The sequence below is a fragment of the Takifugu rubripes genome, chromosome 19, assembly GCF_901000725.2.
Source record: "Takifugu rubripes chromosome 19, fTakRub1.2, whole genome shotgun sequence".
Taxonomy (NCBI): Eukaryota; Metazoa; Chordata; class Actinopteri; order Tetraodontiformes; family Tetraodontidae; genus Takifugu; species Takifugu rubripes.
This window is the reverse complement of record NC_042303.1, coordinates 19,302,257-19,327,768: the sequence shown is the minus strand read 5'-3', so window position 1 is coordinate 19,327,768 and position 25,512 is coordinate 19,302,257. Positions and strand designations below refer to the sequence as shown.

The following is a 25,512-nucleotide window of genomic DNA, read 5'->3' as shown; positions in this document are numbered from 1 at the left end:
CCCTCTATGTTTACGTTCCCTGTTTACATTCCCTGTTTACATTCCCTCTGTTTACGTTCCCTCTGTTTACGTTCCCTCTATGTTTACGTTCCCTCTGTTTACGTTCCCTCTATGTTTACGTTCCCTCTGTTTACGTTCCCTCTATGTTTACGTTCCCTCTATGTTTACGTTCCCTCTGTTTACGTTCCCTCTATGTTTACGTTCCCTCTGTTTACGTTCCCTCTATGTTTACGTTCCCTCTGTTTACGTTCCCTCTGTTTACATTCCCACTGTTTACGTTCCCTCTATGTTTACGTTCCCCCTGTTTACGTTCCCTCTGTTTACATTCCCACTGTTTACGTTCCCTCTGTTTACGTTCCCTCTATGTTTACGTTACGACGTGCAAAAATCACCGTTTCCATCGTAAAGGGAGACAAACAGGAAACTGGTTCAATTTACAGAAGAAACAAACGTCAGGTTGCCTCCAGGTCAGGTTTTATTTTGAACCGATTTAGTCATGAAACCACGTTTAGAAGTTATTTACAGTTAAAATCTTTAGAAAAGCAGTAAAGCTCCAACCCTGCACTCCTGCTCCATAGGTCTGGTCTCAGCAAAGGCAGCAGCAGGCGAGTAAAGGAAGACCTCCGCTCCAGACAGGCAACAGAACCTCAGCGTAGCTTCTGCGACTGGCTGAGGAGCAGGAAGCTCTGGTGTGTGGGAGCCGTGACCCCGGACCTCCGAGTCCACCTTTAAAGGCAACGGCCTGTTGTTCAACGCCCCCTCGGACCCGTCAGCGCTAACCAGCACGGCCGGTACCGGCGGCTGGTTCAGGTTTGGATGCTGCAGCGACGTTATTTTAGTTTCTACCGAAAATCGAATCAATAAACTTTTATTTGCTCATTCTGACGTTTTCTGTGTTTTGTTGCATTAAAAAGGGCTTTTGGCAGTTTGGATCCTTCCTGTTGGACCTTTCATCCCCTGAACCACAGCAGGTCCTCCAGGCGCTGCGTTGCCATGGTGATTAGGCAGGCGTTTGACCACTGTGAGGAGCAGAGACGGAGGTGCTGGATCACCTCCACCTTCTGCAGGGACCTAAACACAAAACCCCCATTTTTCCTGTTCCTCCGGGACCAGAACCTTTAATCTGTCACCACGTGATGAAGGGGGTTGAGTTGCTCTCCTGCCCTGCACCCATCGCTGAAGTGCCCTGAGGCAAGGCACTTGGCACGTTCCTCAATACAGCCCAACCATCCACAGCAGGTTGGCGCCTGTCAGAATGGAGTTCAGCACTGTGACCCCTGACCTCTAGTGAAGGTGACGTCTGTGGGTGAGCAGGTGGAACCTCTGAGGGACTGCTCCTGTGTTCTGAACAGGAATCCACGTTGAGCTGTCAGCGAGACCTCCTGAAGAACGGGACCATTCAGGAGCGCCGCAGTGAAGCGTTCAAAGGCTCCGGGTCACTCTTGACAGGAAAGGTGGCCGTGAGTCAGGAAGGAGCGGAGCGGCACCGTTAACGGAGGACCTGAGGATCCGAATGCTTCCGCCTGCCGATGAGCAGGACCAGGACCAGGACCAGGACCAGGACCAGGACCAGGACCAGGACCAGGACCAGGACTCCTCCCTGATGTTTATGGAGGTTAAAGAAGACCGGCAACCATCAGAAGCTCTGACTCCGCCCACAGCCTACGTTCACCTGGACGCCCTTCTGAGGGTTCTCCCTCTACGCTGACGACATCACGCTGGGAGAGCGAGGCGATGAAGGAGTGAAAGGTGAAGAAGTCCAGTGTGGTGAAAGATCTCCGTCCATCTCAATGACCAGTAACAAAGATCACTGGTTGTTTCATGGCCTTTCTGCCTAAACACGTTCTAGTTTCTATTCTCGTTCTAAATATCACTGTTTATTTGTGAGCCGATAGTGAACCCGGCATCTGTTTTCCACTGAGAAAAGTTGCTTTTTTAGGTCCAAGAAGAAACAGCAGGTTTCAGTCACATGACATCAGCTCTGAACTCTGGCTTAACAGGAAGTGCATGTGTGTCACATGACAGTTCTCCTGCACCCCTAAAACTACCCTGACACACCATCACTAGCTAGCAGAATTAGCATCCACTGCAACATTCTTCCACAACGTTGAACTGGTCGGCGCCATGAGGTCAGACCCACTCCTGAACCGGGTACCTGTGGTAGAGCTGCATGGCGGCGCTCTGCTGCGCTCCTTTGTGTTTGAACTGAAAGATGGTGTAAACCAGCACCAGGACGCACAGCGACAGAACACACGGGATCACCACGGCGATGGCGTTGACCGTTGGCGGCACATCATTGATGGTCACCAGGATGTCCACGTCATCCAGGGTCAGCTGCCGGTCACCACGGTTACCCTTTCCAGAGCGACCCACTTCAGACTGATCACAGCCCATCCAGTCACGCAAGACGGACTTGGGGTATCCAGGTTCCACCGCCAGCTTCTGGTTATCAAACTTCCAATATTCCTTCCCCCTGTAGAAGTAGGTGTAGTCTGGTGGGGGAAAACAGGTTAGACACTCCTCCAGACGTTAAATCGTCCATGCGGTTAAATGCTAACCTGCTGTAAACTATGAACTAAACTCAATAGTTTACAGAACCACTACATTCTAGCCTGGAAAAAGCTACAGAGCCCAAACCCAATAAAACCCACCACCTTCACATCATACGTTTAGTCGAGCAGCTTGTATTAGCTAGCTATTAGCTTGTATTACCTTAGCCTCTGAAGCTAGTTTGATAACTATGAACTCAACATGTGGCTCGGAGAACATGCTACATGTTTTGTTTGCTGTACCAACGATGTTGCTAATTCAGAGCTACATTTGTTAGCAGGCACTCACGTCCTTCTCTGCTGATGAAGGCCCCCTGGGGGGCATCTGGGATCCCCTTCCACACAGCCATGGGTTTGGGGTATCCTGGGTCGGTGGTGTGTTTCTCCTCGTTGTAGCGCCAGTACTGGTCCCCTTTAAAGAAGTAGGTTTTTCCAACCGGCTCCCAGCGCAGGGCCGTGTCGATGCCGTCTTTGGGGAGGGTGCTGCCCATCTCCACCAGGCTGCGAGGGTAACCGGGCTCAGCCGTCACTTCCTTAAACACCCAGTATTTATCACCTGGAGACCAAACGGCCGATGTCACAACATGTCTCTCCGTTATTGCAGCTAAGTTTGTTTTTACCTTTGAAAAAGACAAATTTGCCATCAGGTCTCTCATAGGTGGCGTCGATCCGAGGGGGCAGACCCTTCCAGAACTGGTCGATCTGCATGGGGTATCCCTCCTGGACCTTATTGTTCCTCAGGCGCCAAAACCATCGGTCCTGTGATACAGGTGGACAAGAACAGGTTGGTGCTGGAGCAGCTGTCTCAAGTCCTGAATGAGGAAATGACGTTTCCAGGGTTTGGAAAGAAAAGCAGCCGATGGAAGAAGCTCAGCGGCGCTCGGGGACCAAACCTGACCGGTTTCCTGATTCTCTCTACGCTCACCTTGAAAACAAACATCTCACGTCGGAAAAACGCCACCGTGTTGAAGTTGCCGTCACAGATGTTGGGTCGGCCGTTCCCTGGCAGCGCCGGTCGGTCCGCGGGAGGACGCGGCGGCCGGGAATGACGGTCGTGCTTGCGTTCGGAGGTGGAGGGTGTCCTGCGAGTCGGTAGGGTGGGTAACGGCCTGGTGGGCTCCATCATGGCTGTAGGGACGCCTGGAGAGGATCAGAACATTCAGGATCAGGACCAACCTCAAACACAGTTAGCTTACTTCCTGAGTTCTGCCTGTGGGGTCGGGGTCAGTACCGTAGATCTTCTGAATCCCCTGCAGGTCGTCCAGCGGCAGCTTGAAGTTGTGCGTGTCCATGTACTGGTAGAAGGGCGCCATTATGGCACTGGGATCGTTGGAGTGCTCCAGACCCAACGCATGACCCAACTCATGGACCGCCACCAGGAATAAGTCGTTCCCTGCCGAGCAGAGGGAAAGGGGGGCACATCAGCACGTGACCCTCAGCGGACACCTGAAGATGGAGGCAACTTCAAACCCTGCTGCTCCACAGGGGTGATGGAGCTGAGCTCCTCTGCCCAGCAACATGGACAATAACAAAGTTTGCATGACCCAAGTGGCCCAGAAGGACCAAGTGGCCCAGAAGGACCAGCACCTTCATCCCGTCCTCAGCAGAGGCGGAACAGAGGTTTTCCAGCCAGGACAGACTCTGGGGGACAGCTAATATAGACGCACCCGCTGCCAGGAACCTTCTGCCATGTTTACCATCCCAGCAGGTGCTTCACCACTTTGGTGCCCCCATCACCCCCTGAGGTGGTAGATCACCCTGGGGTTGTCCACCGTGGGGGCATTTCTGTGGGCACCTTCGTGACCTTTCCACTGTGGAATAACTGCCCCAATCGACTACACCCACGTTGGGGCTCCTGGGCAACACCTTCAGGTCGGGTGACGCTCCCTCACCGTCGTGGTTGGCGTTGCCAAGCGTCCACGGTTCATCTGAGTCAAAGTGGGTGTCTCCACCGATACCAGCACCAGGGAAGTAAGCGTGGGCCAAGAAACCACCTTCGCCATCGAATGGAGAGCTGTCGCCATGGAAACCAGAGGCAAAGAAGATCATGATGTCAGCCTCCTTGCCCTTGTTCTTGATCTCCGAGTACGGCACTTCCTGAAAGAGGCAGCAGACCAGTTGCTGAGTTGTGGACGGGCGGAGGACCAGGACCAGGACCAGGACCAGGACCAGGACCAGGACCAGGACCAGGACCAGGACCAGGAACCGCAGGACTGACCTGGAAGGAGAGCGGCGTGACGCTCTGCCACACGCCGAAGGCCCGCCGGATCGCCCGCTGGGTGTCTTTCTCGCCCACTTTAGGGGTGAAGTTGGAGATGCTGCAGAGACCAGAATTAAAGATGAGACAACAGCGGATCAACAGGGTTCCTATTACATGATCTGATTCACCTTCATGATCCGATTAACCTTCATGATCCGATTAACCTTCATGATCTGATTAACCTTCATGATCCGATTAACCTTCATGATCCGATTAACCTTCATGATCCGATTAACCTTCATGATCTGATTAACCTTAATGATCTGATTAACCTTCATGATCTGATTAACCTTCGGTGATCTGATTAACCTTCATGATCCGATTAACCTTCAGTGATCCGATTAACCTTCATGATCTGATTAACCTTCGGTGATCTGATTAACCTTCATGATCCGATTAACCTTCAGTGATCTGATTAACCTTCATGATCTGATTAACCTTCATGATCCGATTAAACGTTGATGATCGGATTAACCTTAATGATCTGATCAAACATTGGTGATCTGATTAACCTTCATGATCCGATTAACCTTAATGATCTGATTAACCTTAATGATCTGATTAAACCTTGGTGATCGGATTAACCTTCATGATCCGATTAACCTTAATGATCTGATTAACCTTCATGATCTGATTCACCTTCATGATCCGATTAACCTTCATGATCCGATTAACCTTCAGTGATCCGATTAACCTTCATGATCTGATTAACCTTCATGATCTGATTAACCTTCATGATCCGATTAACCTTCATGATCCGATTAACCTTCATGATTTGATCAAACATTGGTGATCTGATTAACCTTCATGATCCGATTAACCTTAATGATCTGATTAACCTTCATGATCTGATTCACCTTCATGATCCGATTAACCTTCATGATCCGATTAACCTTCAGTGATCCGATTAACCTTCATGATCTGATTAACCTTCATGATCTGATTAACCTTCATGATCCGATTAACCTTCATGATCTGATTAACCTTCATGATCCGATTAACCTTCATGATTTGATCAAACATTGGTGATCTGATTAACCTTCATGATCCGATTAAACGTTGGTATCCAAACCCAGGAAGAACCTTTTTCTCTTCTGCTGTCTAAGAGCTGATGTGTGATTGGTCAGACTGTCATTGTGGGCGTGGCTATTGCCTGGAGGCCTGAACCAGGACGCGGGGACACCAAATCCCGGGACACCTGTCCAAGCACCCAAGAGAAGCACCTGTAGGAGATCTTTCTATCCCTCCACTTCTGCCCGGTCAGAGCGAAGCGTCTCTTCCTCTGGTGGCGGCTGGCGTGAGGATGATCTGGGACGCCGCAGCGAGGTTTCCTCATCCACCTGAGAACAAACCTTTGATTAACCTGAGCCGAAAGGAATCAGGAGTTCCAAACGATTCCGTGTGGGCGGAGCCTAAAAGGTAGCAGCTGTCAGTCGTCTCACAACCATCGTGACGGTCACTCACTCCACAGTCGTCTGGTCCAGTCTTCCCGTCACCGGGATCCCGTAGAAGCGCTGCATGGACGCCACGGCGGCCTGCAGGACCGTCTCCTGCCGCAGGTCGGAGGTCCGGATGGCGTGAGGCAGCAGGTAGCCGTAGGTCTTTAACCACGTCTGTGAGGCGGAGACATTAGCACTGTTAGCAGGAGCTAACGCGGGGGCGGGGCAGAAATGTGCTGGAGGGATCATGAAGGAGAAGCTTCCTCCTTCTCCTCAGCCGCTCGTTAATATTTCAGTGTCTCAGCCTCCGTCGGCACGACAACCAGCGCTCTGAGTGACGGCTGCTGACGACCATGTGGGCGGGGCCAAAGCGTGACGGACACAAACGTTACGCGACACCAGAAACTTTCACCACCGATCAGGAAAATGACGAAACGATGCTGACAGCAAAGACCCACATGACCACGTCCTTTGATCCCCCAGGGATCAAAGCCACACCGACCCAGGAAGTTATCGGGTAGAATCAGGCGTTACCACGACAACCCATGATCAGGAAACAGGTGACCTTATGGCACATGCACCCACATGGACGTTAGCGGCTAACTGGACAGCTAACTGGTTGAATCTGAGGACTGTCCAACCCTAAACCTCTCACCCCCTCACCCTCTCACTCTCTCACCCTCTCACCCCCTCACTCTCTCACCCCTCACTCTCTCACCCCCTCACTCTCTCACCCCCTCACTCTCTCACCCTCTCACTCTCTCACCCTCTCACTCTCTCACCCTAACCATCCATCCATCCATCATCCATCCATCCACTCATCCATCCATCCACTCATCCATCCTCTCATCCATCCATCCATCCTCTCATCCATCCATCCTCTCATCCATCATCCATCCATCCTCTCATCCATCAACCATCCATCCATCCTCTCATCCATCCATCCATCCTCTCATCCATCCATCCATCATCCTCTCATCCATCATCCATCCATCCTCTCATCCATCCATCCATCCACTCATCCATCCTCTCATCCATCCATCCATCCATCCATCCATCCATCCTCTCATCCATCCATCCATCCTCTCATCCATCCACTCATCCATCCTCTCATCCATCCATCCATCCATCCTCTCATCCATCCATCCATCCTCTCATCCATCCATCCTCTCATCCATCCATCCATCATCCTCTCATCCATCATCCATCCATCCTCTCATCCATCCATCCATCCTCTCATCCATCCACTCATCCATCCATCCATCCATCCTCTCATCCATCCATCCATCATCCTCTCATCCATCATCCATCCATCCTCTCATCCATCCATCCATCCTCTCATCCATCCACTCATCCATCCATCCATCCATCCATCCTCTCATCCATCCATCCATCCTCTCATCCATCCATCCTCTCATCCATCATTTGTTCTCATCTCCATATTGATTATTATTATTGATCTTTGAGCTCGTCACATGTGACAGGAAGTGGTGGAAAGCTTCCTGTTAATCACACGGCGCAGCGTCCTCCGTCTCCCTGATCATGTGATCAAAGCCGGAGCAGACAAACGTTCAGAGGAACCGTTTCATAACCACTGACCCACATCCTGAAACATCTGCATGTTCCCCAGATGTGGAGGTTTTAAACATCCAGGCTTTGAGATCTCTGTGAGGACATTCAGTCTGGACACGTTTGGTCAGACAACAAAGAACTTGGAACATCTCCTCCTCCTCCTCCTCCTCCTCCTCCCCCTCCTCCTCCTCCTCCCCCCCTCCTCCTCCTCCTGCCATTTTCATCAATTATGGAGGGAGGCTATATTTAGAGAGGAGAAAGAAAGAAAGAAAGAAAGAAAGAAAGAAAGAAAGAAAGAAAGAAAGAAAATGGAGATGAAGAGAAAGAAAAGAGGAACAGACACAAAGAGAGAGGAGAGAGAGACATCCAGACAGAGAGAGAGAGGAGCTTTTGTTCCGAGCATCGTGGTGAAGCAGCGCGCGCTCTCAGGTTCACGTTACCACGCGCCGCATGCTGATGGCCACTTATTGACAACACGAGCCTCATTAAAAGCGGGAAATCAAACCCTGGTGGGGTCACGTGAACAATAGAACCAAGAGATGAAATGAATGAAACCGATCATCGATTAAGGCAGCATTTCCGGCCTCGTTAAACAAAGAACACGCGCTCGCGCACGAGCTCCCTCGCGCACACTTCACACAGGACAGGAAACATTTAAAGTGAAGACTGACATCCAGGTGAGTCGGCAGCCTCCTCGCGCACTGTTTTTGCGCGCAGGTGCGTGCACGCCGCGCGACCCACCTCCACCATCAGCGTCCGGTCCTCCGCGCACACCGAGACGACCCACAGGACCAGAGGGAAGCAGCAGGTTCTCCAGCGGAGCCCCGCAGCTCCGCCGCCTCCGGCCGCCATGGCTGACATCCCCGCGCGCGCTGCTCCACCGTCCGCTCGCGAGCTCCAGGATCCAGGTCCGCTTGTTTACTGGAGCGCCCCCCCCCCCGGGCTCTGTCCCCCCCACCGCGCATGCTCAGTTAGGCTGATGAACAGCTGGATGAGGCGGCCGGATGTCCGCTCCTGTCAGGTGTGTGGTGCTGCTGCAGTAGCGCGGCGCGGCCGCAGGGGGCGCTGCAGCACAGTCGAGCTCTGAGGGGACGGACTTCCGGAGTTCTGTTTGTGACGTCACCGCTTGTTTTGTTGATTTTAATCTGAAGAAATTAATCCGGATTCAACCACGAGGGGGCAGCAGCACTTTTCTTTGTTTCTTTGATCCAGATTTGGTGACTGACGCACAATATAGAAAATTAGATAAATCTAATCTACACCCTATATAATATATATACACTATGTAATATATACACTATATAATATATACAGTATGTAATATATATACACTATGTAATATATACACTATATTATATACACTATGTAATACACTATATAATATATATATACACTATGTAATACACTATATAATATATATACACTATGTAATATATACACTATGTAATATATACACTATATAATATATATACAGTATGTAATATATACACTATGTAATATATACACTATATAATATATATACACTATATACACTATATAATATATACACACTATGTAATATATACACTATATAATATACACTATGTAATATATACACTAATATATACAATTATTATCATTATAGGGTTAGAATGATAGAAAAGATCACAATAATAAACCAGTTGAATTCCTCTGTACTCTCTCTCTCTCTCACACGCACGTGCGTGTGCACGTGCGTGTGCACGTGCACACCAGGCGCGTCTGTGGTTCGGGTCTGTTGGTTGTTGTGGAGCTTCCAGACGGTGAGTCAAGTTCAGTTGATGAGATAATTAAAGAAGAGACGGAAAATGAAGAGAAGAAGAAAGACGAGTGGCTTTGATCTTTGTGTCCCAACACGAGAGCTAAGCATGAAGAATAAAGCAACATTAACGATAATAAAGCAACATTAACGATAAAGCAACATTAACGATAATAAAGCAACATTAACGATAATAAAGCAACATTAACGATAAAGCAACATTAACGATAATAAAGCAACATTAACGATAAAGCAACATTAACGATAATAAAGCAACATTAACGATGATAAAGCAACAATGTTAACGATAATAAAGCAACATTAACGATGATAAAGCAACAACATTAACGATAATAAAGCAGCTAATAGATTTCTGGGACACGTTCTAATCACAGCGACGGCGGCTCAACGCGCTAATTCTGTCACATCTTAGAGGCGAGATGTTCCGACCAAACACTCGCCTGCTCGAGTCGTGACAGAATTAGCGCGTTCATTCTTGTCGCCGAAGCCTTTTTAATGTCCCAACGTGCGCTGACGTGCACGAGGCCGAGGCGCCGGTGTTTGTGAGGCTCAGTGAGCGGACGGAGGTCTGCTGGCCCTGTCGTTTCCTGGCAGGACGTCCCGTCCAGGAACAATGTGACAGCAATATATCCAACCTTCCCCTAACATTCCCGGACCCACCAGGACCCACCAGGACCCACCAAGTCCCAGCAGGACCCACCAAGTCCCAGCAGGACCCACCAAGTCCCACCAGGACCCAGCAGGACCCACCAAGTCCCACCAGGACCCACCAAGTCCCACCAGGACCCAGCAGGACCCAGCAGGACCCACCAAGTCCCAGCAGGACCTAGCAGGACCCACCAAGTCCCAGCAGGACCTAGCAGGACCCAGAAGGACCCACCAAGTCCCAGCAGGACCTAGCAGGACCCAGAAGGACCCACCAAGTCCCAGCAGGACCCACCAAGTCCCACCAGGACCCAGCAGGACCCAGCAGGTCCAGCAGGACCCACCAGGACCCAGCAGGACCCAGCAGGACCCACCGTCTCAGAACATCAGTTATCATCACAACAACCAGAACCAGGGAGAAACTTTTATTCATCCACCAGCTTCAAAGTTCAGTTTCCTGTAAATCACACGACTTCCTGTTTCTACGTAAAATAAGAATCTGCACAGGTCAAAGTTCAATTGGTAACTTTTAAACTCAGCTTTGATCTGTGGGAAATGATCACATGATCAAAGCTGCAATTACAGTTGTGATACAGCAAAGCGGAGTTAGCAGGTTAGCGAGTAAACATGGAGCCAGGGGTCACCCAGGGGTCACCCAGGGGTCACCCAGAGGTCCCCCAGAGGTCACCCAGGGGTCCCCCAGAGGTCACCCAGGGGTCACCCAGGGGTCACCCAGGGGTCACCCAGGGGTCACCTCTGGCCCTGTGACCAAAGCAACACATTGCAAATTCACATTTTTTTCTAAATGTCGATAATATCAGAATGTTCTGAGCATGTTAGCGGAGCTATTAGCATAACAAAGGCCAGATGTTGGGTTGGTTCTGAGCCGGATCCACATCTGGACCTTCAACAAAACTAAAGTACAAAAACCTTGAAGAAAAAAATCCAGTTTGATCTTTGAGTCACAACCTGAGGCGGCGCCGGCCCGGTCCAGCGGCGCCGGAGGCAGGAGCAGCCAGAGAGGAAGAGGTGGGGTTCTGGTTCTGTCCCAGCGTCCCGGTCCACAGGAGACTCACAGCACAGGTGGGATTCTGAATGTTCTGAGGTAAAGATCTGGTTTAAGCTACGTTGGTGGAACAGAACAAGTTCTGAAGCACGAGAACAAACAGGAAGCAGCTTTCCCAAACAGGACGTTGACACAGGTGTTCTGGAGCACCACCGTCCCGACAGGCTCCGCCCCCCTCAGTCGGGCGTCTTGAGCTCGAAGCGGCTGTACACCTGTTTGGACTTCATCTGGTTGTACTGGTTGACCAGGTCCAGTTTGCTGTGGCCCAGCGTCATCCGCTTCTGGTCGTGCCGGCTCATGACGGCGGCGGGCGAGGGCGGCGGCGGCGGGCTCTGCTGACTCTCTGGTTCTGCCTGCGACAGGTCGGGGCCGCCCCAGGGCGAGGGCCCGCGGGCGCCGTCTCTGTCCCTGCTGGCCGGCGCCAGGAACAGGTCTGTGAACTTGTTGAGGAACGGCGTGGGCGGCGTCCTGTGTTTGGGCGCCAGCACGGGCGACGGACTCCGCGTCTTGGCGCTGCTGGACGCCGGGCCGGCGCCCTGGAACGGGCTCGCCTTGTGCTCGTACAACCCCATGGCTTGGAATTTGGAGGAGGCTCCGCCCAGGTGCGAGCGCAGGACGTCGGGCGGCGGAGGCTTGTTCCACTCCACGCCCACCGCCAGGCCGTAGGGCGGCGGCGGGCGCTCGGCCGAGCCGTGACCGGTTCCTCCGTTGGCTCGGGCCCGCTCCCTCCGGTCCGGGCTCAGGTGAGAGGCGGCGCCGGGCTCCTTCCTGTCGCTGCCCTGAGTGACCCTGTAAACCGTGTTGGCGCTCATCCCGGGCGCCGCCTTCACGCTGGAGACGCTGTTGCTGGATTGGCTGCTGGAGTTCTCGGAGCACATCCTGTCCCGCCTGCTGGGGCAAACGCACGTTAGCATCGAGCGGCCGCGGCGGCGGCGCTAGCATCAGCGTACCTGTCCGACACCAGATCCAGCGCGGCGGCGCCGGGCACCATCGTGGTCAGGAAGGGCGGGTAGTACGGGAGCCCCTCCTCCTCCGGGTCGCTGAGGCAGTCGATGATCTGCGAGTCGGCGTAAAGGCAGCGGAACTCGCGGTCGAAGCTGTCGGCGATGCGCCCGGAGAAGTGCATCACCATGTTGCTGTGCACCTGCGCCGACAGCCAGGTGAAACTGGACAGGAAGCAGAGCGCAGCAAACAGGAAGTGGTCAGCACAGTGTGGCGGCACGCTGAGCGGCCACCAGGGGGCGCTGGAGCCGCTAACGTTAGCAGCTACTGAACAGCACAGGCGTCGCACAACCTGGATCACCTCCACCGGATCGCCACGGTAACCTGTTCCAGACTCACCAGACCACTTTAGCATGAACGCAGCGAATAAACACTCCTTAAATATTAGCGTTGAGCGTCGAGAGAAAAAGGTGAAACCTGTCAAACGTGTCCAGGACGAAATTTGTCTTGCAAATACAAAAGTTTGTTCTCGTCAAAACGGCGCTTTTACACAAAGATTAAAGGATTAAAAGAGAGCGCTGCTAGCTTACAGAACTAGCTCGCTAACCTTAAATCATCTGTTGGAAAAATGAAATCACAGCCGCACATTCCAGAAGGCGTGTTGATCCGAGCGTTAGCGAGCGGGTCAGAACCCGCACAACGGCGTTCCTTCATTACTCACTCACAAAACATCGTGCTAACGCTAACACGCATTTTCTGCAGAAAAAACAAAAATAAAGTTCCCGTTCAAGATACACAGAAGTTAAAGGAAGTGAGACTTTACCGTTAGCTTAAAGTTAGCAACAACGCCTCAACCTCACAGGCTAATGTGCCACAGCGTCAACAAGTTCGCTTCTCCAGATCAGCTAGGCTACAAGGCTAACAGGCTAACAGGCTACAAGGCTAACAGGCTAGCAGCTGGATGTTCCCAAAAAGAATAATCGTGTCATTTTATATTGTCTTTCAAGTTTTGCTAAGATGCTAGGACGCGTTAGCACGCCGCCTGTTCCGATCGCTCGGCTCCGTGAAGTCGCTAAGAGCTCAGGCTCCGCCCACACCTGCGTCTCACCTGTAGGAGCCAGCGATGACCTCCTCACAGTCGATGATCATGAACTTCTCCAGGACCTGACCCGAGAACTTCTTCCCGCTCTTGGTGCAGTAGGTGTCTCCACGCACGCTCCGGATACGCATGTTCTGGACACACAGATCAAAGGCCGTTATTGGCCACGCCCCTCCACACCTGGGCCAGGAGTGCTGCTCATTAGCCTAGCGTCCTCACGCTCAGGTGCGAGTGCTGAATGTCCAGCGCCGAGCACATGTCCGTGAAGTACGTGAGGTTCTTCTCGTCCAGCAGGACGTAGACGGGGACGCGGCGCTTGTTGGACGCCTCCATCAGGTCACACAGCAGGTCCACGTCTGTGAAGATGTCCATCACCATGGCGATGACCTGCAACAGACCACAGGCCAGGTGAACGCAGGAACGACATTTCCCTCCAAACTTTACTTCCTCTGTGCCTCAGGTGACTTCCTGTTTGTCACCACATGGATGTGCAGGTGGACGGCGACTGGTCACATGACGCAACACCACAAGACCAGCGAACGCTCCGCAGATGCAACACGACAGAGGTGAAACCCGACCTCAAAACTGGTTAGCACTGGTTACTGCTGGTTAGCGCTGGTTACTGCTGGTTAGCGCTGGTTACTACTGGTTAGCGCTGGTTAGCGCTGGTTACTGGTGGTTAGCGCTGGTTACTGCTGGTTAGCACTGGTTACTGCTGGTTAGCACTGGTTACGCCGACCAAGCAGGATGGAAACATGAAAGGATGAAACTCACGAAGCATCAAAGACCAGAAACAACAAAATGTTCAAGTGACAAATATGTAGAAACGATGTGAGACACAAAGATCCACAGGTGAAGCACGGGTGGAGCACGGGTGGTGAAGCACAGGTGGAGCACAGGTGGTGGAGAACAGGTGGTGGAGAACAGGTGGTGGAGAACAGGTGGTGAAGCACAGGTGGTGGAGCACAGGTGAAGCACAGGTGGTGGAGCACAGGTGAAGCACAGGTGGTGAAACACAGGTGGAGCACAGGTGGTGAAGCACAGGTGAAACACAGGTGGAGCACAGGTGGTGAAGCACAGGTGGTGGAGAACAGGTGGTGGAACACAGGTGAAGCACAGGTGGTGAAACACAGGTGAAGCACAGGTGGTGGAGCACAGGTGAAGCACAGGTGGTGAAACACAGGTGGAGCACAGGTGGTGAAGCACAGGTGGTGGAGAACAGGTGGTGGAACACAGGTGAAGCACAGGTGGAGCACAGGTGGTGGAGAACAGGTGGTGAAACACAGGTGGAGCACAGGTGGTGGAGAACAGGTGGTGAAACACAGGTGAAGCACAGGTGGTGAAACACAGGTGAAGCACAGGTGGAGCACAGGTGGTGAAGCACAGGTGGAGCACAGGTGGTGGAGCACAGGTGGAGCACAGGTGGTGGAGCACAGGTGGAGCACAGGTGGTGGAGCACAGGTGACCCATCACTGGAAGCACCTCAGTAAACACGCAGGCGGTGTCGGGGCCACTTTAGAGGCTCTGGACCGGTACCTTGGCGGCCTTGTTGATGAGGGACCGGATCAGGTCCTTCACGTTGTGGGTCTTGTCCCTCTGGAAGTAGATCTGCGTCTCCGACGGTCCGTATCTGCTCGGGGACTCCGGCCAGCCGAGCTCCAGGATCGGCGGCTCCTCGTCGGACATCATGGGGAAGTAGGTCCCGGAGGTGAGCTCGGACGCGGCGTCCCCGTCCCCGCAGTCCCGCTCCGCGGGGCCGCTGCTGTCGGGGCTGCCGGTCCTGGCCGCGTGCTGGCTGATGTAGCGCAGCTCCAGCGGGGACAGGAAGTTCAGCTCCCGCTCCTCCGCCAGGACCCGCCGGTACTCCTTCTCCCCGAGCTCCAGCAGCGCGTCGGTCGCCAGCCGCGCCGCCTCGTTGTGGCTCAGCTCCAGCGAGGCCACCTGCCTCCAGGGGTTCTTCACCTCCTCCAGCCGGGAGGCGAGCTTGCCCAGCGGCTTCCTGCCGGAGGTGTTGGGCCGGAGGCCCTCCGAGCTGCTCATGGTTCCGTGTCCCGCTAACAGGCCGCTTCCTGCGTCAACATGACCGAACAACAACCAAAGTTTCAGGCTTCGGATCGAGACCAGAGCCGGACTCCGCTCCGGGTCCCGGCGCGCTCTAGAACCCCCGCAACAGCTTCCGTGACTCGCTTTGATCCGGTCCGTTCGGTCACGTCAGGTTCCAACTCCCAGAATTCTTTTGGCTTCTGAAGAACCTTTACCTCTGTCCCTGAGCGCGTGCGTGTCCTCTCCGCTCACCTGTTGCTACCTGTCCTGTTATTGGTCCCGGCCACGGAAGCCCCTCCCTCTCCCCCATCGCTCGGTTGTCAGGCCAACCATGAGCCAATAGGCTGCTTCCGGTTCGTTCTTTCAAAATAAGATCCGGGTGGCGGAGCGCTTAGCATTAGCCAACGAATATTTACCAAGTTTTTCATGTATTGTGAAAAAATGCTCGAATGTTATTTAACCGCCTAAAGTGACCTCACGTTAGCTAATGCTAACCGTTAGCTAAAACATTTCAAAAGCTTCATTATTTCGTCATCAAATGAGAAAAACAACGGGTGCTTTTATTTTGAAGTCTGCCTGTTTCCTGCGCTTCCGTTCTGACAGTTCGGGTCTGGACCTGAGCTGGATCAGAGCCTGAGCTGGATCAGAGCCTGAGCTGGATCAGAGCCTGAGCTGGATCAGAACAAAACCTTTTTGTTTCTGACTCGTTTTCACTTTCAAGTTATGAAGCGGCTGTTTCAGATGACCGAGGTAGCGCTGTAGCGTGAATGTTAGCACTAGCATTAGCATTCATTCCTAAACACGCTCCCAGTGGGTCAGAACACACATTCCAACACCTGACGGACGTCGTCATGGCAACATGGTTGTTACAATGATGCCGGAGAGTAACGCAAAACCGTCGTTAGTGCTGAAGCTCAGAACTAACAAGTGTGCTAGCATTAGCGTAATCTAACATCCTGAATTGACAGCAGGAGGTTCTGGACCCCTGAAGCAGGTTCCACTTCTGGGGAGGCGGCGACATTTGTGGTCGTAAACATCCGTGAGCAGCTTGTGCTAATATTTGGCTTCAGGGTGTGACATCATCACTCTGCACCATGTGATTGCGTAAACCTGGAATATAAAGGTGAGTCACGCTGACTGGAATTGTTTTTATCAAACAGGTGCAGAAGTTGTTCCACTGGTCCGACTGGTCGCCAACACCTGGAGACGCTAACTAGGCCACCACCAGGCGGAACTAGCGTAGCACGCGGCTACGCAAACACGGTTGGATGGTTTCCAGTGCAAACAAGCGCTAGCTGCTACATGTCTGATGCTAACGTGGACCAAACAGCTGCTTCTGTGGCAGAGGTCAAGAGGTCAACGCAGCTGCCACATCTGGCTGAGAGCTGCTTTGATCCTCAGCTGCACTTCAAAGGCTGTCATTAGATCACATGATCACAAGGATGAAGGTGATCAATAATCTATCAGAAGTGTGTGTGTGAGTGTGTGAAAAACATAAACAAAACCGTAAAAACTGATCAGGATGAGGAACTCTGACCCTCAGGTGATTCTCAGGCGTTCGTTCCTCAGGCGTTCGTTCCTCAGGTGATTCTCAGGCGTTCGTTCCTCAGGCGTTCGTTCCTCAGGTGATTCTCAGGCGTTCCTCAGGTGTTTCTCAGGCGTTCGTTCCTCAGGCGTTCGTTCCTCAGGTGATTCTCAGGCGTTCGTTCCTCAGGTGATTCTCAGGCGTTCGTTCCTCAGGCGTTCGTTCCTCAGGTGATTCTCAGGCGTTCCTCAGGCGTTCGTTCCTCAGGTGATTCTCAGGCGTTCGTTCCTCAGGCGTTCGTTCCTCAGGCGTTCGTTCCTCAGGCGTTCGTTCCTCAGGCGTTCGTTCCTCAGGTGTTCGTTCCTCAGGTGATTCTCAGGCGTTCGTTCCTCAGGCGTTCGTTCCTCAGGTGATTCTCAGGCGTTCGTTCCTCAGGTGATTCTCAGGCGTTCGTTCCTCAGGTGATTCTCAGGCGTTCGTTCCTCAGGTGATTCTCAGGCGTTCGTTCCTCAGGTGATTCTCAGGCGTTCGTTCCTCAGGTGTTCGTTCCTCAGGTGATTCTCAGGCGTTCCTCAGGTGTTCGTTCCTCAGGTGATTCTCAGGCGTTCGTTCCTCAGGTGATTCTCAGGCGTTCGTTCCTCAGGTGATTCTCAGGCGTTCGTTCCTCAGGTGATTCTCAGGCGTTCCTCAGGTGTTCCCCTTCACGTTGTCAGTGATGTGTAGCTCGGGCTCAGTCAACAGGCTAAACGACTGACGTCATCACGCAGGTATCGGCTTCATTTAGCTAGCAAACGTTTGGTGACGGCATGTTGACACAGGTGACTCACGCTTGGACTGAGGTTCTGATTGAAATGAGGTGAGGAGCAGAAGAACATCTGCTGAACAAGCTAACCCCACTGTGGACAGGTGGACCTTCTGCCCAGCAGGGGTCAGGGGTCAGGGGTCAGAGGCTCCGTTGGATGAACATCACTGATGTTGAAGAACCTGCTGATGCTCCCGGAGGTTCTGGTTCCAGCAGGTTCTGAGGAGGCCCAAGATCCTCTATTGTTGTGCTGCCACAGGTGACAACAGACCAGCTGCTGAGCAGGAACCAAGTGCCCCCCCCTTCCCCCCACAGATCACTTGAACCAGGCCCCCGTCCCAGAGAGGAGCAGCAACATTTTATTGGGTTGAAAAGACAGAAAACATAGAAAATCCTTTATAAATAGAGTCAGAGGACAAAAATAGTCTGGTTGTTGAGCTGGACCCCCCTGGACCCCCCCGGACCCCTCTGGACCGCCCCCCCAGCAGAACCCTAGGGTCCGGACCGTTGGAGACGACAAGAGTGACAAACAGGAGGAAAGAGGAAGCTGCAGGGTCACATGATCACAGGCCACGCCCCCGGGCCTCACAGGCCAGTGTCGTTGTAGGTGGGCGTGGCCACCTTCAGGATGCTCTGAGCGTTGTGCTCCTCCAGGGGGCGCCACTTCACCTCCCCGGTCAGCAGCAGGTCCTCCCCGTTCAGAGAGTCGATGAACTGCATCTGCACAGGAGGTCAGACAGGAGAACCCGGTCCAAGACCGCCCCCCCAGGAGGCCCAAAAGAGGGCGTGAACCCACCTGCTTACGGACGTACTGGACCAGGAGCTCCAGCTGTCGGGGGTCTTCGCACTCACAGTTGAACAGGTTCCTCCACAGAGCTGCAGCCAGCACGCGGTCATCAGACAGGACTCCCTGAGACAGAACCAGGACTCCGTCAGCCTCACAGCCAGGACCAGGACCAGGACCAGGACCACAACTGTTCCAAGCATCTCTCACCTCATCGTATCCAAACAAAGCTGCGTAGAAGGTCTCCGTCATGGCCTTCAGGGCCTCCTTCCTGTGGGTGGCATCCACCTGGACAGGTGGGACGACACCAAAGGTCTCAAGGGCCCAGCACAGGGTCCAGGGCCCAGCACAGGGTCCAGGGCCCAGCACAGGATCCAGGGCCCAGCACAGGGTCCAGGGCAGGGACCAGTGCTGGGCCCTGGATCCTGGACCCAGTGCTGGGCCCTGGATCCTGGACCCAGTGTGCTGGGCCCTGGATCCTGGACCCAGTGTGCTGGGCCCTGGATCCTGGACCCAGTGTGCTGGGCCCTGGATCCTGGACCCAGTGTGCTGGGCCCTGGATCCTGGATCCTGTGTGCTGGGCCCTGGATCCTGGATCCTGTGTGCTGGGCCCTGGATCCTGGATCCTGTGTGCTGGGCCCTGGATCCTGGATCCTGTGTGCTGGGCCCTGGATCCTGGATCCTGTGTGCTGGGCCCTGGATCCTGGATCCTGTATCCTGGACCCTGTGCTGGGCCCTGGGCCCCTGGCTCGGCACTTCCAGTCTTATTCACTGTGCTGGGTCCAGGATCCAGGGCCCAGCACTGGGTCCAGGATCCAGGGCCCAGCACAGTGAATAAGACTGGAAGTGCCGAGCCGCAGACCAAAGCAGACCTAACCCTAACCGAGGTCATGTGACCCACAGACTCACCCCCATGATCTTGCTCCTCTGCTCCACGTCCTCCCACATGGAGTGGACGATGTAGCGGCACATGTATTTACCTGCTCGGCCCTCCTGCCGCATCCGCACCAGACACATCCTGGAGAGAGAGCAGGAGCCTCAGGGTCCAGGTCAGGGTCCAGGTCAGGGTCCAGGTCAGGGTCCAGGTCCGTCAGGGTCCAGGTCCCTCAGAGTCCAGGTCAGGGTCCAGGTCCGTCAGAGTCCAGCTCAGAGATCCAGGTCAGAGTCCAGGTCAGGGTCCAGGTCCGTCAGAGTCCAGGTCCCTCAGAGTCCAGCTCAGAGATCCAGCTCAGAGATCCAGGTCAGAGTCCAGGTCAGGGTCCAGGTCCGTCAGAGTCCAGGTCCCTCAGAGTCCAGCTCAGAGATCCAGCTCAGAGATCCAGGTCAGAGTCAAGGTCAGGGTCCAGGTCCGTCAGAGTCCAGGTCCCTCAGAGTCCAGGTCAGGGTCCAGGTCCGTCAGAGTCCAGGTCCCTCAGAGTCCAGCTCAGAGATCCAGGTCAGAGTCCAGGTCAGGGTCCAGGTCCGTCAGAGTCCAGCTCAGAGATCCAGCTCAGAGATCCAGGTCAGAGTCCAGGTCAGGGTCCAGGTCCGTCAGAGTCCAGCTCAGAGATCCAGGTCAGAGTCAAGGTCAGGGTCCAGGTCCGTCAGAGTCCAGGTCCCTCAGAGTCCAGGTCAGGGTCCAGGTCCGTCAGAGTCCAGGTCCCTCAGAGTCCAGCTCAGAGATCCAGGTCAGAGTCCAGGTCAGGGTCCAGGTCCGTCAGAGTCCAGGTCCCTCAGAGTCCAGGTCAGGGTCCAGGTCCGTCAGAGTCCAGGTCAGAGTCCAGGTCCGTCAGAGTCCAGGTCAGAGTCCAGGTCCGTCAGAGTCCAGGTCCGGGACAGCATCCACAACACAACTGTGTGTGTGTGTGTGTGTGTGTGTGTGTGTGTGACTCACCACACATGCAGTTGTGCCACCAAAAACCAGGAGTTGAGTGTGTCAGGGAGGGAACACTCTGAAACACACAGCACAGTCTGGGGTTAGCAGGCTAGGCTAACACAGCGCAGCTACATTAGCAGGCTAGGCTAACTGCAGCGCAGCTACATTAGCAGTAGTTTGGGTTCCTCACTGTCAAAGAACTGGTCATAGTTGATCCTCTCCACGCAGCAGGTGTACATGCGCAGGGCCGCAATCTTGATCTTCTGATAGGAACAAATGGGACAGCTCATGAGAAGCTCTCAGAGTGATCATCTACGACCATCTATGGTCCATCAACGACCATCTATGGTCCATCAACGACCATCTATGATCATCTATGGTCCATCAACGACCATCTATGATCATCTATGGTCCATCAACGATCATCTATGATCATCTATGCTCCATCAACGATCATCTATGATCATCTATGGTCCATCTATGATCATCTATGGTCCATCAACAATCATCAACGATCATCTATGGTCCATCAATGATAATCTATGGTCCATCAACGATCATCTATGATCATCTATGGTCCATCAACGATCATCTATGGTCCATCAACGATCATCTATGATCATCTATTGTCCATCAACGATCATCTATGGTCCATCAATGATCATCTATGGTCCATCAACGATCATCTATGATCATCTATGGTCCATCAACGATCATCAACGATCATCTATGGTCCATCAACGATCATCTATGGTCCATCAACGATCATCAACGATCATCTATGGTCCATCTATGATCATCTATGGTCCATCAATGATCATCTATGGTCCATCAACGATCATCTATGGTCCATCAACGATCATCTATGGTCCATCAACAATCATCTATGGTCCATCAACGATCATCTATGATCATCTATGGTCCATCAACGATCATCTATGGTCCATCAACGATCATCTATGATCATCTATGGTCCATCAACGATCATCTATGGTCCATCTAAGATCATCTATGATCATCTATGGTCCATCAACGATCATCTATGGTCCATCAATGATCATCAACGATCATCTGTGGTCCATCAATGATCATCAACGATCATCTATGGTCCATCAATGATCATCAACGATCATCTGTGGTCCATCAATCATCATATCATCCTCACCCATTTGTTGTATTTGAGGGGCCCAGTGAAGCCCATGGCCTCAATCATCTTAGTGAAGGGACCAACCTCCTCCTCCAGCTGGTGAGGAGTCTCCTTCACACTGGAGAGCTGAGAGGAGAGGAGAGGAGAGGAGAGAGGAGAGAGGAGAGAGGAGAGGAGAGGAGAGAGGAGAGAGGAGAGAGGAGAGAGGAGAGAGGAGAGAGGAGAGGAGAGAGGAGAGAGGAGAGAGAACATATCATCTCTATCTTCCTCTTGGTCCATCTTCATCCTCTGTGCTAAGAGTTCTCCTCAACATCACAGTTGTGTGTCTGTGTGTGTCACCTGTGTCTGTCACCTGTGTCTGTGTGTCACCTGTGTGTGTGTGTCACCTGTGTCTGTGTGTCACCTGTGTCTGTGTCCCCTGTGTGTCACCTGTGTCTGTGTGTGTGTCACCTGTGTCTGTGTCCCCTGTGTCCCCTGTGTGTCACCTGTGTCTCTGTGTGTCACCTGTGTGTCTGTCACCTGTGTGTCACCTGTGTCTGTGTGTGTGTCACCTGTGTCTGTGTCCCCTGTGTGTCACCTGTGTCTGTGTGTGTGTCACCTGTGTCTGTGTCCCCTGTGTGTCACCTGTGTCTGTGTCCCCTGTGTGTCACCTGTGTCTGTGTGTGTGTCACCTGTGTCTGTGTCCCCTGTGTGTCACCTGTGTCTCTGTCTGTCACCTGTGTGTCTATGTGTGTTTGTGTGTGTCACCTGTGTCTGTGTGTGTGTGTGTGTCACCTGTGCCGTCAGGTGAAGTGTCCGACATGCTGTAAAAGACGGTGACGATGATCCGTCCAGCTGAAAAGCTGCTGAAGCATCACAGGCTGGTTGGTGGAGGACCTGCAGGGAGACGGGAGCACAGGTGAGTCCTCGCACACAGGTGAGTCCTCGCACACAGGTGAGTCCTCGCACACAGGTGAGTCCTCGCACAGGTGAGTCCTCGCACACAGGTGAGTCCTCGCACACAGGTGAGTCCTCGCACAGGTGAGTCCTCGCACAGGTGAGTCCTCGCACACAGGTGAGTCCTCGCACAGGTGAGTCCTCGCACAGGTGAGTCCTCGCACACAGGTGAGTCCTCGCACAGGTGACCAGGCTGGAAGCAGCACTTTAAATCACCCGGCCAACCCTGATCCTGACCCTGACCCTGACGGATTTGAGCCGGCAACCCTCCAGTTCCAGGACCAGGAGACAGGAGCTCCTGAGCTGGCAGAACATCGTGGTCCCTCGAAACCAGGAGGAAACACGTCGGTTTCAGGGACTTGAAGCCAAACCTGAAGTGTTGTGGTGTTAGGGTCAGGGTCAGGGTCAGGGTCAGGGTCAGGGTTAGGGTTAGGGTTGGAGGGTTAGAGGGTCAGGGTTAGAGGGGTTAGGGTTAGGGTTAGAGGGGTCAGGGTTAGAGGGGTTAGGGTTAGAGGGGTCAGGGTTAGAGGGGTCAGGGTTAGAGGGGTCAGGGTCAGGGTTAGAGGGGTTAGGGTCAGGGTTAGAGGGGTCAGGGTCAGGGTTAGAGGGGTTAGGGTCAGGGTTAGAGGGGTCAGGGTCAGGGTTAGAGGGGTCAGGGTTAGAGGGGTCAGGGTCAGGGTTAGAGGGGTTAGGGTTAGAGGGGTCAGGGTCAGGGTTAGAGGGGTCAGGGTTAGGGTTAGAGGGGTCAGGGTTAGAGGGGTCAGGGCTCTTCAGCGACAGTTTCTGCCTTTAGAATCAGGCAGATTAATAACTGAAGGACTGCTAAAGCTCCTGAAGAGGCAGCATTTAAGCTAGCAGCCCGCTCACCTCCCGCCGCTGAGCGACACACACTTCGTGACGTTTACTGACCACAGTAACACACCAATTTGGCCGCATCAATCGGTTAAAGTTCGAGCATAATGTGCGTTTCGCTCCGCTAAAAGTGGCGCAACTTGGCTCCGATGCCATTCGCCTCCGGAGCTAACGTCAGGCAGGATGTTTTTACCTTCGCGCGGGCGGCTCTCGACGCTGTCGCGTTCAGGAGATTCCGAACGACCCCCTGGAGCGGCCGCCGATACATGACTCCAAAGTGTCCCAACTCTGAAACCCAAAGACGGGGCTCCACGAACCCGTCAATAAGACCTTCAGGTTTGGTAACGCCGGTCCGGTCCGGTCCGGTCCCGCCTCCTCCGCCGCAATGTCAACGGAAGTTGTCCACCAGCCACAACTGACCGGACAGAAACAACGTGAAGTGAAGAACGTTCCGCTCTTTTTCATGGGACGGTTCTGATAAAAGTGCCAGCAAATGGACCAGGTGGGAGGCACGCTGACAGGGAAAGGAGCGGATTGTCTTTCGTTAAAGTTTTTCATCTTTTCTCCTTCACTCTTCTCGTTCCTTCACTCGTTGCCTTCTCTTATTTGTGAACAAAGTAAATGTTTCCTCCTCCAGGAGAAGATAAAACACAGCTCTGCTGCCTTGATGGAACACACAAAAGTTTGTACTTTTATAACTGTGAGGACTTTCCTGGACATACTGTATCAGTCAACCCCTCTCCATTTCTTCACCTAACCCCAGTAAACCCAGTTTGAACCATCAAGCACACCTCTGAGGTTATGAGAAGCCAGAGTTGCTGTGTGATGTGTAAGCTAGTCCTATATACTATACTGTAGCATATAGCATGGAGGAGAGTAAACACACACAAACAAATACACAAGCTTTGAGCTCATTATGAACTTTAGGCGTCATTAGGGTTAGAGTTAGGGGTTAGAGTTAGGGTTAGGGTTAGAGTTAGGGGTTAGGGTTAGAGTTAGGGGTTAGGGGTTAGGGTTAGAGTTAGGGGTTAGGGTTAGAGTTAGAGTTAGGGGTTAGGGTTAGGGTTAGAGTTAGGGGTTAGGGGTTAGGGTTAGAGTTAGGGGTTAGGGTTAGAGTTAGAGTTAGAGTTAGGGGTTAGGGTTAGAGTTAGAGTTAGGGGTTAGGGTTAGGGTTAGAGTTAGGGGTTAGGGTTAGAGTTAGGGGTTAGGGGTTAGGGTTAGAGTTAGGGGTTAGGGTTAGAGTTAGAGTTAGGGGTTAGGGTTAGGGTTAGAGTTAGAGTTAGGGGTTAGGGGTTAGGGTTAGAGTTAGGGGTTAGAGTTAGAGTTAGGGGTTAGGGTTAGAGGGTTAGGGTTAGAGTTAGAGTTAGAGTTAGGGGTTAGGGTTAGAGTTAGGGGTTAGGGGTTAGGGTTAGAGTTAGGGGTTAGGGGTTAGGGTTAGAGTTAGGGGTTAGGGGTTTTGGGTTAGAGTTAGAGGGTTAGGGTTAGAGTTAGGGGTTAGGGTTAGGGGTTTTGGGTTAGAGTTAGGGGTTAGGGTTTTGGGTTAGAGTTAGGGGTTAGGGTTAGGGGTTTTGGGTTAGGTAGGGTTAGGGGTTAGGGTTAGGGGTTTTGGGTTAGAGTTAGGGGTTAGGGGTTTGGGTTAGAGTTAGGGGTTAGGGGTTTTGGGTTAGAGTTAGAGGGTTAGGGTTAGAGTTAGGGGTTAGGGTTAGGGGTTTTGGGTTAGAGTTAAGGGTTAGGGGTTTTGGGTTAGAGTTAGAGGGTTAGGGTTAGAGTTAGGGGTTAGAGTTAGGGTTAGGGTTAGAGTTAGGGGTTAGGGGTTAGGGTTAGAGTTAGGGGTTAGGGTTAGAGTTAGAGTTAGGGGTTAGGGTTAGGGTTAGAGTTAGGGGTTAGGGTTAGAGGGTTAGGGTTAGAGTTAGGGGTTAGGGGTTAGGGTTAGAGTTAGGGGTTAGAGTTAGAGTTAGGGGTTAGGGTTAGAGGGTTAGGGTTAGAGTTAGAGTTAGGGGTTAGGGGTTAGGGGTTAGGGTTAGAGTTAGGGGTTAGGGGTTAGGGTTAGAGTTAGGGGTTAGGGTTAGAGTTAGGGGTTAGGGGTTTTGGGTTAGAGTTAGAGGGTTAGGGTTAGAGTTAGGGGTTAGGGTTAGGGGTTTTGGGTTAGAGTTAGGGGTTAGGGTTAGGGGTTTTGGGTTAGAGTTAGGGGTTAGGGT

The 25,512-nt window shown here is 52.8% G+C and overlaps 3 protein-coding genes and 1 long non-coding RNA gene across 4 annotated transcripts; 1 reads left to right on the top strand and 3 right to left on the bottom strand.

Annotated features, from left to right (window-relative positions):
- Nucleotides 1–457: 457 nt before the first annotated feature.
- On the bottom strand, nt 458–8,753 carry mmp24 (matrix metallopeptidase 24). Its single transcript, XM_029826229.1, has 10 exons — nt 8,562–8,753; nt 6,274–6,422; nt 6,033–6,149; nt 4,768–4,867; nt 4,442–4,646; nt 3,781–3,942; nt 3,475–3,689; nt 3,170–3,308; nt 2,839–3,105; nt 458–2,492 (listed from the first exon to the last, which is right to left on the bottom strand). The coding sequence occupies exons 1-10, from the start codon at nt 8,679–8,681 to the stop codon at nt 2,131–2,133; spliced, it is 1,836 nt and encodes a 611-aa protein (XP_029682089.1). The 5' UTR covers nt 8,682–8,753; the 3' UTR covers nt 458–2,130.
- A 1,920-nt stretch (nt 8,754–10,673) lies between these two features.
- On the bottom strand, nt 10,674–15,711 carry fam83c (family with sequence similarity 83 member C). The gene is made up of 5 exons (XM_029826230.1): nt 14,907–15,711; nt 13,590–13,757; nt 13,380–13,504; nt 12,280–12,495; nt 10,674–12,217 (listed from the first exon to the last, which is right to left on the bottom strand). The coding sequence occupies exons 1-5, from the start codon at nt 15,408–15,410 to the stop codon at nt 11,506–11,508; spliced, it is 1,725 nt and encodes a 574-aa protein (XP_029682090.1). The 5' UTR covers nt 15,411–15,711; the 3' UTR covers nt 10,674–11,505.
- LOC115246805 (uncharacterized) lies at nt 13,705–17,081 on the top strand. Its single transcript, XR_003885874.1, has 3 exons — nt 13,705–13,778; nt 13,865–13,936; nt 16,574–17,081. It is a non-coding gene; the product is annotated as an uncharacterized lncRNA (long non-coding RNA).
- A 995-nt stretch (nt 17,082–18,076) lies between these two features.
- uqcc1 (ubiquinol-cytochrome c reductase complex assembly factor 1) lies at nt 18,077–23,733 on the bottom strand. The gene is made up of 9 exons (XM_029826233.1): nt 23,508–23,733; nt 22,301–22,402; nt 21,545–21,652; nt 20,570–20,642; nt 20,398–20,455; nt 19,434–19,542; nt 18,735–18,812; nt 18,537–18,650; nt 18,077–18,460 (listed from the first exon to the last, which is right to left on the bottom strand). The coding sequence occupies exons 1-9, from the start codon at nt 23,580–23,582 to the stop codon at nt 18,326–18,328; spliced, it is 852 nt and encodes a 283-aa protein (XP_029682093.1). The 5' UTR covers nt 23,583–23,733; the 3' UTR covers nt 18,077–18,325.
- Nucleotides 23,734–25,512: the final 1,779 nt, after the last annotated feature.

Excerpts from the sequence above, each read along its gene's own strand:
- uqcc1 (XM_029826233.1), bottom strand. The coding sequence starts at position 23,582 with ATGTATCGGCGGCCGCTCCAGGGGGTCGTTCGGAATCTCCTGAACGCG. Across the intron at positions 20,643-21,544 it reads CCCTCAAATACAACAAATGG|AAGATCAAGATTGCGGCCCT; the intron begins GTGAGGATGATA and ends TGTTCCTATCAG. Across the intron at positions 20,456-20,569 it reads CTATGACCAGTTCTTTGACA|AGTGTTCCCTCCCTGACACA; the intron begins GTGAGGAACCCA and ends TGTGTGTTTCAG.
- fam83c (XM_029826230.1), bottom strand. The coding sequence starts at position 15,410 with ATGAGCAGCTCGGAGGGCCTCCGGCCCAACACCTCCGGCAGGAAGCCG. Across the intron at positions 12,496-13,379 it reads GTCATCGCTGGCTCCTACAG|TTTCACCTGGCTGTCGGCGC; the intron begins GTGAGACGCAGG and ends CTTCCTGTCCAG. Across the intron at positions 12,218-12,279 it reads CTGGATCTGGTGTCGGACAG|GCGGGACAGGATGTGCTCCG; the intron begins GTACGCTGATGC and ends TTGCCCCAGCAG.
- mmp24 (XM_029826229.1), bottom strand. The coding sequence starts at position 8,681 with ATGTCAGCCATGGCGGCCGGAGGCGGCGGAGCTGCGGGGCTCCGCTGG. Across the intron at positions 6,150-6,273 it reads CTGGACCAGACGACTGTGGA|GTGGATGAGGAAACCTCGCT; the intron begins GTGAGTGACCGT and ends GTTTGTTCTCAG. Across the intron at positions 2,493-2,838 it reads CTTCATCAGCAGAGAAGGAC|ACTACACCTACTTCTACAGG; the intron begins GTGAGTGCCTGC and ends TTCCCCCACCAG.